Source organism: Humulus lupulus, chromosome 5, assembly GCF_963169125.1.
Source record: "Humulus lupulus chromosome 5, drHumLupu1.1, whole genome shotgun sequence".
Classification (NCBI taxonomy): Eukaryota; Viridiplantae; Streptophyta; class Magnoliopsida; order Rosales; family Cannabaceae; genus Humulus; species Humulus lupulus.
This window is the reverse complement of record NC_084797.1, coordinates 18,001,918-18,014,037: the sequence shown is the minus strand read 5'-3', so window position 1 is coordinate 18,014,037 and position 12,120 is coordinate 18,001,918. Positions and strand designations below refer to the sequence as shown.

Genomic DNA, 12,120 nt, shown 5'->3' with positions numbered 1-12,120 from the left:
TTTCTAATATTTATACAAATTATTCAAGAAATTATTATAACATTCAAATATAATAAAACTGTACTTTTATTTAAATCAATAAAATATTTTTTCACATGCTTTTAGGGCATAAACCATAACAATTACAAAATAGCCGGTAAAAAAGTAGCCGTTAAGAAATATCTGTTACAAAATAGTCGTTCAAAATATAACCGTTGTTGACTCATTAAATAATAAAAGATAATTTATTTGATTAAAATAATACATAATAATGATTTGGAAAAAAATACATAACAATTAGAATTTCTAGATATTGGTCTTAATATAAGTACACAAATTTGCATCATCTTTCTTTTGCTCAGGACTCATATGCGATGTGTCCATAACAAAATAATCCATGTATTTTGTCATCCTATTATCTTCAGCCTCTTTCTCCCTTATCGCCACTAATTTCTCCAGTGTAGATGTTGTTCGTGCATTATTCTCTATATATGTAGTATGTGTGTCCTTTTTTTCCTTTCCCCTTTTCTTTGCCGCCCTTTGTCCAATAAGGCGCACTTCACGTACTTCATCATCACTGATGTTTGCATTGGATGACGAAGTATATGCCACTGATTCTAACACTTTTGTTCTCTTTGCACTTTCTGGTTGGTACATTGTATTCCATTTTGACTCATCCTTTAGCAATCTCCAATAGTCTGCAAGCAGGAAATTTGAGTTTTTATTTTAAGATTTATACATTTGATGTGCATTTTCAAGAATTTTCTCATCGGACCAACCACTATGACATGTGTTATCCCAAATTTTGAATACGATGACGTGGCAATCAAAAGTGACAAGTGGCAATGCATGGTAGTGAATTACACATTAATAGTCAATAAATGTGTTGACCAAGAAGGGCAAAGGTTGGAAATTAATCTTTGAAGTTGTGATATTACTGGTCACGAAATTGATTTATCTGGTGAGGAAGTAATTTGACTGACCAGGTAAGGTTTCTGTCCGACCAGTAAGGTTCTTAACCAACTAGTAAAAAATTATGTCCGACCAGTCAATTCTGAAAATAGTGTTATCCAACCAGTAATGTGTCTTGGCCAACCAGTAATGTGTTTTGGCCGACCGGTAATGTGTCTTGGTCGAACTGCAATGTGTTTTGGCCGACCAGCAATGTGTTTTGGCCGACCGGTAATGTGTCTTGGCGGACCAGTAATGTATTTTGGCCGACCAGCAATGTGTTTTGGCCGACGAGTAATGTGTTTTGCCGACCAGTAATGTGTTTTGGATGATCGGTAATGTGTAATGTGTTTTGGCCGACCAGTCACTTCAGAAATGTGATAGAGCCGACCAGTCATCCCATAGATGGGTTTCATCCGACCAGTCATCTCAGAAATGGGTTTCTTCCGACCAGCTATGTCAAATTGAAGGAGTAGCCAACCGGATGTGTCAGAATCTCAAGAGTTAACTTCCCAGTGACTTAACAACTCCAACCCGAATCACTCGTAACAACCACGTGAATCTCTCAGATATCCCGAAGTAATAGCTATATTGTTGTAATTTATACTTATTTATTATTTTATTAATTAAAGTTTGTTGAAACAACCAAGGACCCCATCAAAACAGGATATTTTTCATGTGCTATCCATGAGCCTATAAATAAAGAGAACATGGCATCATTTTAAGGAACTGATCTTTTGGAGACTTGGAGTCTTTCTAATTTTGAGATTTTGGGACTGTTACTTGGGGCGTTTTATTAATTAAAGTTTGTTGAAACAACCAAAGACCCCATCAAAACGGGATATTTTTCATGTACGATCCATGAGCCTATAAATAAAGAGCTCATGGCATCATTTTAAGGATCTGATCTTTTGGAGACTTGGAGTCTTTCTAATTTTGAGATTTTGGGACTGTTACTTGGGGCGTTTTCTGAGAGAGCTTAGAGAGAGAAAGCTTGTATTCTCTAGAGACAGAAATTCTATATTTTTCTACTTACACTTGAGAAACTCAGTTGGCTTAGGTCCATCTGATCTTAAGTGTAGGCTTTATATATCACAACTCCAAGTGGATTAGGCTATTAACAATAAATTGGGGCTGAACCACTATAAAATTATTGGTGTCGTATTTTCTATTCAAGGCTTACTTTAGTTTTGATGTCTATTCGTCGTTGGCCAAAATTGTGGTCAACATTTTTTATGCTTTCATTGAGATCCTGAATAGAAGAAATACACTACTACCCTATCAATATGGCTCCCAAGAATACCAGCCAGGAGGAAAAGACTGCCCGGTATATACCAAAAAGCCTCCACTACATCCTGGCCAGCAGCGTAGTGGGAGAGAGGAAGTCCCACACAATAAGCCATCTGAAAAATCTAAGAGCACAGTGTTTGATCGGTTAGGAAGACACACTTCCTGGAAGGATCTAAGGGATGTTGTCAGTGACAAGAGAAGGATTGTCCCGGTCGAAGGGCGAGATCTAAACTACCCTGCCAGTCAAGTAGAAATACTTGACGACAGTGTGCCAGATAGAAATGCCCGACCAGGCGGTCAAGACCTTGAGCCGTCGACGGTTGCCCTAGCCAGCTTGATGCGTTAGCGACTGTAGTTCAAGGTTTGTCAAAATGACCTTTCAGAATGGATGCTGTAGACAACAGGAGTGGTAGTCCATTTCGTGCTCAGATTAGAGCAGTCCAGCAGCCGGCAAAATATAAAGCACTGGTGCTGTCGATATATACAGAAAAGGTGGATCCCATCAGACATGTTGGGAAATTTGAGGACCAGATGGAACTGCTAGGGGTAAGTGACAATTATCGATGTAGAGTTTTCCCGACTACATTGTCAGATACTGCCCAGGAGTAGTATTGGAAGTTTAAGACAAATTCCATCACCTCTTGGGAAACATTCAGGAAGGAGTTTTGTAGACAATTCAGCGCTGCACGGAACCACTTGGCAGATATCAAACAAGGAAAAGATGAGTCTTTAAAGAATTATATACAGAGATTCATGAGAGAAGCCAATAGAGCAACTGTTGTAGGAGACGAAGGGAAGATGGTTTTCATATCCTTTGGTATAACTTATTGGAGCCCTTTGTGGGATATTATTGTAACTGTAATGCCCCGAATTTCCTAATAAGGGTTAGGACCTTGATTAGAAGGCCAGGAGGGCCATAATTGATTTATGATGTTATTTAGTGATTATATGCATGTTTATGTGAATTATATTATTATATGATGACGAATACATGCATATGGGTGTATTTTAATTATAAGGGCATTTTGGTAATTTGGCCCGTTGAGGGCGTGATTGTGTATTTTCGTGCATGTGGGTGAGTTATGATGGTACCACATTATATGTGGATTTTTTCGAGCCTTTCGGCATGAGACGATCATGGAATGCAAGTGTTCAGTTTGGTCATAACGGGTTTAAGTTCGGGGCTCGGGGTGAGTTTAATGGTTAGAGCATTGCCGAGAGATAAAGGGTAACGGGGCATGGATTATTGGTGTTTGAGAATATCGAGAATAACGGGAATTGGAGGGTGTTAATTATGATTCACAAAATAGGTGCGAAAGGACGACTTTGCCCTTGGGAGCCTTTAGAAACCCTTATTAGACCTAGGGTTATTTTGGTCTTTTCACCGCTAGGATAGATATCAGCCATTAAGGCTGTAGAAAGAAGAGGAAAACAGGTGTTGCTTTCCTTCTCTCCCGATGGTTTTTCTCCTCCATTTCTCTTTGGATTCTCAAGCTTCTCTTGAGGAGCCAAGCCAAGGAACCAAGCTGGGATAAGCTAGGGTTATGCTCCACCATTGAAGAGGGTGTGTTTCTGAGATTGAGGTGAGTATTTATCCATTAGAACTCTTGGTTTTGCTCTGTTTTCTTAGTTAAGTTTCAGGTGGTTTTTGAGTTAGAAAGTTGGGAATTGATTGGAGTTTTGGCTAGGGTTTTTGTGGTTGTGATGCTTGGGGCATGTGAGGATGGTTTTTGGGTTCATTTGGCATCAAAATTGGGGTTTGGAAGCATTGGAATTGAGTTAGAATTGAAGGATTCGAAGAAGGAGGTTTCAGGGGAGCATCAATCTGGGGGTAGCGCTACAGAGCCCATCAAAGGGCACTATAGCGCTACACAGGTTTGCTGATGGGAAGTTTGTGGTTCTGAGAAAAGCGCTGGGGCGCTAGGAGGGTAGCGCTGTAGCACTACCCTGTTTCTTTAGAACCCCGTTTTGAGTGTTTTTAAGGGTTTTTGGCTCAGGGTTTCAATCCTTAAGGCCCGGGATCGAATCTACTCACCGTGTGGGCATGTTTCGAGGTCCCGAGAGTGGGGTTTAGATCAAGACCCTATCTTTGTTGATTTTCATTAATCGGAGGTTATGTTTGGTTATGACTAGGTGACCGCTAAAGGATTAAGGATCGATTGTTCTCAAGGGTCGTTCTTGTTCTAATTCTCGCTCGAACCAGAGGTAAGAAAACTGCACCCTGTGTATATGACATGCATGATTGTTGTTGAGGCATGTTGGTTGATAAATGTGGACATTGATTGCATATTAAATGCTAGCGGATGTTGTTTACTTGTGTATGGCACTGATTAGTCAGGGATGGCACTGGTCGAGTATCACTGGCCTAAGAGTCAGAAACGGCATAAGCGTCTTGAATGCAGGGCCGAATGAAGATTAGATCTAATCGATATCAGCGTTGAATGACTCTAAGGCATTAATGCTGGACCGAACCTAAGGTCGATGAAACTTATAAGTGCTTGGCTAGTCTAAGACTAGTTACTCAGAGCCAGGGCCAAAGGTCTAGGTGACAGCTTGTCACATGGCTAGGGAGCAGTTCTCCATGGTTATGACTCTATGGTCATGAGGAAGGTTATGTTGGTGACTAGTCATCATGCACCTATCCTATTTAAGCTAATGAAAGGATCACTTATCTACTCGATAGGTTTATGCTGGTGACTATTTCACCAGATACCTGTCTTGTTTAAGCTAGTGAAAGGATCACTTATCTATAAGCCCTGGTGACCCTATCGTCACATGGCTATTGGGAATGAAACCCACCTCAGTGACTAGTACAACTGTCACTCTTTTATTTGGGGCAAAAAGCCCTGGATGACTATTATGGTCATTGGTTGATGTGTTATACTCAACATTACATGGATTTGTTTGCCTGCTGGAATAGGGCTATATCTGTTAGGCGTATGCCTTATGATTTGATGACATGTTATTAATGTTCATGAGCATATTAAGTTTTCTTGCTGGGCTTCGGCTCACAGGTGCTATGTGGTGTAGGCAAAGGCAAAAGAAAGCTGGACCATCCTTGAGTTGGAGAGCTTAGGTGACGATGTGTACATATGCGACTGCTCGACCGCCACGGCCGAGGGTTGGAGGAGGAACTATGGTTAAACCTTGTTTTGCCGCTTAGATCGGCCTATTGTAAATATTTTCTTGTAATAGATTTTTAAATTATATTTTTGAGATCCCAATATATATTGTAAACGTTCTAATGAAACATTACATCTTAACCAAAAATTTTAATCCCTAAACCGCTAATCATACTTAGTTACACGATTTTGGCCAAATGACTCGATTAGCGAGTTTAGCACTGTTTATAAGGCACACTGTAATGATCCCTGGAGTTGGGGCGTTATAGTAACGACCTAACTATTCTAGACTTTGGACCATTAATAACTACTATACTAATCTTAAGAAAACGTACATATGAAATAAGCATAACTTTATTTAAAAACTATAAAGTAAGGTTAAATACATAAAAATTCATTTAGGATATGGGATCCCATTGTTTTGAAAATAAAACAAAACATAACTTAAATAAGTTGGTTGCAAAATTAAGTGCGGAAAAATAATACATAGAAATCATAACTAAAAGACTAAAAAAAAAAACTTCATCCTCAAATCGTACATGCAGTCCACCGATTCCATCCTGCCATAATACACATCCCCAAGCTGCCAAGAACATTCCCGCTGCCAAAACTATTTTCCTGCACATATAAAACATAAAGGAATGAGCCTAATGCCCAGCAAGGAAAATCTACTACAAGCATGAAACATATACACACACATAAACTATAAACTGGAAACTATAATCATAAGACGATATAAATACAACATCTATTACAATGGCCATCATACTTCTTGGGACTTGCTAACTAAGCAATCATATGCCCATAAATTTACGGGGCTAGTTATCTAAACATGTCACATAAATTCATGGGGCTCGTTATCTAAACAATCGTATGCCCAAGGAATCTACTACTGGGACTTGTTATCTAAACAGGTTATTTATTTGTTACCTAAAAAAATTATGTGATTGTTATCTAAACAATCCAACAACTAAAAACATATCATACCTACAACATAAACATATATCAACAGCATAAAAGCATACAAATCAACCATATTTTCCTTACAAAAATACTAGGATGATGAGAACAAGGTCAGGGTTTTGGAACACTTCTAAAAACCATTAATAGAGAGGTGAGTATTTGTAATGACCCAACTACTCTAGACTTTGGACCATTAATGAAAACTACACATAGACCCTAATCCTTAATAGAACTTACAAATGAAAAGATCATAACTTTATTAAAACTTGTAGAAACAAAGGTCAAACTTACATAAAATTTAAGTTAGGATATGGGATCTCATTGTTTTAAAAAGGAAAAACATAACTTAATTGTAATAAAAAGAGATTACATAAGTGCGGAAAAATACACATAAAACCATAATAAAGACTTCATCCTCAAATCGAAACTCTCGGCTCTTTGAATCCATTCCGCCTCAATACGCATTCCCAAGCATCCAAGAACCTTTCCCGCCACTATAGCTATTTTCCTGCACATATAAACATAAAAGGAATGAGCCTAATGCCCAGCAAGGAAAAATCTAACATATAACAATATACATAAAAATTCATAATGCAACATAAAACATACTATAACACTTATGTCACATACATACTATAATGGCCATTATTACTTGGGGTCCCATAAACTAAACAAGTCATATGCCCATTAGATTAGCGGGGTCTTGCTAGCTAAGCAAGTCATATGCCCATAATCTATTTGGGGCTTGTTAGTTGTATAGGTCATATGCCCAAGTCTACAAGTATACTTAACATAGCATTTTTCATAACACACATTCATAAGATAACATATAAAATCATATAGCACATAAATCCTATCCTATTTTCCTTACCAAAATAATCGGGATATGAGAACTGATTTGGGACCTTGGAACACTCCTAAAAACCATTTATAATAGGGTGAGTATATTGAAGAAAAGGGGATGAAAGTGATGAAGGAACTATGCTATCAAAATATACTTACCAAAAACCTTTTGCTCAAGAACATAGATTTCATATCCAAGAATAAAGAATAAAGTTAGGGGCTGAGTAGAATTCTATAAGAACTTGAAGAAAATAATACCAAATGAACTAGAGTTTTGGAATACCTTGAATGCTTTATGACCAATCTAAACCTTGAACCAAAATGTATTATAAACCTTACTTCCCAAGTGTTTGGTAAGCTTAAAAATGATTAAGCTTATAATCCTCAACCCAAGAGTTTACACTCTCACAATAACCTAGCAACTTGCAGCTTTTGAACTTAGCTTGATGAATGAATGAAAAATGCTTGGTGCTAGGTCCTATTTAGGAATAAAAATCTTCTTTTTGTCTTTGAATAAAATTAATAAATTTAATTGAAAATATTTGAATATCCTTCAGCCAAAGGCTTAGGAATTGGTCAAAATTTTCAGAGAGATTTAAGGATTCAAAACTTGATTTTTAAAATAATAAAAACAAATAGAATCCTAACTTCTAACTCCCTAAATCTCGTAACTCTAAACTCCCCTTCAATAAAATCAACATATCTGGAGCTGTAGAACTCCGATTTGAACTCTCTTTATACCGTTAGAAAGCTAATTAAATTATCAAACCTTAGGTTAAAATTAATATTCTTAAACTATACTTAGAAAATCTACAAGTGTTACTATGAGTGTCCAATTAAATCCCGGTCTGAACCAAAAATCCACAGTCATAAAGATAATACTATTATTACTATTATACTACTATCTAACTTAGCTAAGTAAAGTTCTTGGACTCTACAGTATTCTAAAAGAAAATAGATGAAAATAATGAACTAAAAAATCGAGAAGTTTCCAACGAGAACCTCAAGTTCAAGAACTTAGATGCCTAACCAAGAATAGAAAAGACTGAATTAGGATTTGAGTAGAGAAGAACTATAAGAATCAATACAGAAATGAACTAGAATTAGGAATACTTTGAATGCTTCTATGACCAAACTATACCTCGAAACCGAAATACACTATAACCTTACTTCCCAAGTGTTTATTAAGCTAATAATGATTAAGCTTATAACCCTAACCCAAGTGTTTATCACTCTATAGTCTCACTAACACCTGGAAGGCTCTGATCAATGCTTGAAGAATGAATGAAAATGCTTGGTGCTAGATCCTATTTATAGAGTTCTAGGAATAAAGATCTTCTTTTTGGCTTTGAATAAAAATAATGAATTTAATTGGAAATATTTGAAAATTCTTTAGCCAAAGGCTTAGGACTTGGTCAAATTTTTTAGAGAGAGGTTTAAGGAGTCAAAGCTTGATTTTTAAAAACAAAAAAAAAATAAAAACAAATAGAATCCTAACTTCTAACTCCCTAAATCTCCTAACTCTAAACTCACCTACAGTAAAATCAACATAACTGAAGCTGTAGGACTCCGATTTAGACCATATTTATACTGTTAGAAAGCTAATTCAATTATTTACAACTTTTTAGAAATACTATTTTTCGAAATTCATAATATAACTGGGTCAAAAATATGTCATAATTTACAGTACCCTAATGTTATGAAAAATCTATTTAATTATCTAAATAACAACCTAATCCACAAATAAATAAAATTGTGACAAATGTCATACTCCTAACAGATTATGGTGAAGACTAAGTCTTATATTTCCCTTATTTTATCATTAATATAATAATTCCTTAATAATCATGCATATGACAAGTGTCATAATCCTATTGGCTCTATCTAAACCTTAGGAATAACCATGCTCATGACAAGTGTCATATTCTTATTGGCTCTATCTAAAACCTTAGGTTATAATAATTATCATATTAATAACCAGCAATATTAATCAAACCTTATGTTATAATTAATATTCTTAAACTATAGGTTAAACTTATAAAATCCATAACTATTGCTAGGAGTTTCCAACTAAGTCTCGGCTTGAACAAAAATCCACAGTAATAAAAATACTATAACTACTACTAGCTATTACTATTACTACTACTATCTAACTAACTGAGTAAAGTTCTTGGACTCTACAATTCTCCCCTACTAAAAAAAATTTCATCCTAAAAATTTACTTACCAAATAATTCCGGATACCGGCCTCGCATGTCTTCCTCCAAATCCCACGTTTCATCTTGTCAGAACTATTACTCCATAGAACTTTGACTATCAGAATACTCTTGGACCGTAACTACTTCATCCCTCTATCCAGGATGCTAACCGGTCGTTCCTTGTAACTCAAGTCTTTCTAGAGTGCTATCGTATCGTACTTAAGGATGTGAGATGGGTCTGACACATACTTGCATAGCATTGAGATGTGGAACATGTTGTGTCTATCTGCTAGGGCTGGCGGTAGGGCTAGTCTATACACAACTGCTCCCACTTTGTCCAATATCTCAAAAGGACCTATAAATCGGGGACTAAGTTTGCCTTTCTTCCTGAACCGCTTCACACCTTTCATAGGAGATATTCTTAAGAAAACTTGATCTCCGACTTTGAATTCCACATCACGTCGCTTGGCATCCGTACAACTTTTCTAATGGCTTTGAACAACGATCATACGCTTTATAATCAGCGCTACTACATCCTGAGCTCCTCTAACAGCTTCAGTTCCAAGTAGTTGCCTTTCTCCTATCTTGTCCTAATGCAATGGAGATTGACCCTTCTTCCATAAAGTAGCTTGTAGGGTGCCATCCTGATTGTTGACTGGTAGCTATTATTCTAGGAGAATTCTATCAGCGACAGATACTCACTCCAAGATCTCGATGTAAACACCGATCCTCCATCTTATACTATTGTCTTAGAGATTCTATGCAGTCGTACTATTTCTTGGACTTAAACGTTTGCGTATTGATTTGCTGTGTATGAAGTCTTAACAGACAGGAAATAAACTAACTTGGTTAATCTATCTATTACTATCCAAGCCGAATCATGCTACTTACTTGTTCGTTGCAAAACTGTCATAAAATCTATGGCTATATCATCCCATTTCCATTTTGGAATGCTAAGTGGTTGCAATAAGCCTGCAGGCCACTGATGTTCTACTTTCACTTGCTGGCATACTAGACACTTAGACACAAACTCCGCTATGTCCTTCTTCATCCCTGGGCACCAATAGATTGCCTTGATGTTGTGAGTCATCTTGGTCGACCCTGGGTGAACTGAGTACGGGGTATTGTGCGCTTCTTCTAGAATCGCCATCTTAATCCCTTGATTATCTGGCACGCATACACGATCCTTATATCTCAATAATCCTTGACTTGATATTGAGAAATTTGTGGCCTTGCCTTCTCTGACTGCATATATATGTGTTGTTAGTGTGTCGTCACGCCCTTGCCCGATCCGTATATCTTCTAGCAGATTTGACTGGATAGACAAATTAGCCAGCTTACCGACAACTATTTCTATTCTGGCTCTGACCAGCTATTGCTGCAGCGGCTTTTCTATTCCAGCTAGAGCTGCTAAACTTCCATAACTTTTCCTACTTAGCACATCGGCCACTACGTTTGCCTTTCCCGGGTGGTATAGGATTTCACAGTCGTAATCCTTCACTAGCTCTAACCACCTGCGCTGCCTCATGTGCTCACTTCTGAGTGAAGAGGTACTTTAAACTTTTGTGGTCCATATAAATCTCGTACTGTTCTCCGTAAAGATAACGGTACCAGATTTTAAACGCAAAGACCACTGCTGCCAACTCCACATCGTGAGTTGGGTAGCGTTGCTCATACTCCATCAGTTTCCTTGAGGTGTAGGCTATCACCTTGTCATTCTGCATCAGCACGCAACCCAACCCTTGCTTCGAGGCATCGCAGTAGACTACAAACTTACCGTTGGGTGCCGGCACATAGAGTACTGGTGTTGAGCACAACTTGTCCTTAAGCAACTCGAAGCTTTCTTCACATCTATCATTCCAGTTGAATCTTTTCTGTTTCTAGGACAGGTTGGTGAGTGGAGCAGCTATCTTAGAAAATCCCTCTACGAACCTCCTATAATAACCTGCTAATCCCAGAAAGCTCCTTACTTCAGATTCGTTCTTTGGTCTTGGCCAATCCTTCACGACCTCTACTATAGATGGGTCTACAGCAATCCCGTCCTTGGATACTATGTGGCCGAGAAATCCTACTTATAAAAGCCAAAATTCACACTTCTTGAACTTGGCGTAGAATTGATGCTCCTTTAGTCGAGACAAAATCATCCTCAAATGTGCCTCGTGCTCGACTTCGTCCTTGGAGTATACTAAGATGTCGTCGATGAAAACTACAACGAATTTATCCAAGTAGTCCTTAAAGACTCTATTCATTGAATCCATAAACGCGGCTGGAGCATTGGTAAGACCAAAAGACATAACTAGAAACTCATAATGTCCATAACGAGTTCTAAAAGACGTCTTGGGAATATCCTCTTCCCGTACCTTGAGCTGGTGATTCCCGGACCGTAGATCAATCTTTGAAAATACGGTCGCTCCTCAGAGTTGATTAAACAAGTCGTCAATCCGGGGTAGCGGGTACTTATTCTTAATTGTCACCTTATTCAGCTCGCAGTAATCTATACACATCTGCATGCTTCCATCCTTCTTCTTCACAAATAGTACCGGTGCTCCCCATAGTGAATGGCTCGTTCTAATGAAACCCAAGTCTAAGAGTTCTTCTAACTACATCTTTAACTCCTTGAGTTCGGTAGGAGCCATCCGGTATGGTGCCTTGGAGGTAGGCTCGATGTCCGGTACTAATTTGATTGTGAAGTCAATTTCCTGTGTCGGCGACATTCCTGGCAAATTGTCAGGAAATACCTCTAGAAATTCCCTTACAATATGTACATCTCCGACC

The 12,120-nt window shown here is 37.8% G+C and overlaps 1 protein-coding gene across 1 annotated transcript in view; it reads right to left on the bottom strand.

Annotated features, from left to right (window-relative positions):
* Positions 1-285: 285 nt before the first annotated feature.
* The window catches only part of LOC133778904 (uncharacterized), a 30,634-nt gene continuing 18,799 nt past the window's right edge, over positions 286-12,120 (bottom strand). Inside the window, exon 2 of the mRNA XM_062218917.1 lies at positions 286-677. Within this exon, the coding sequence (XP_062074901.1) occupies positions 286-677 (392 nt within the window). The remainder of the gene's footprint in view (positions 678-12,120) is intronic.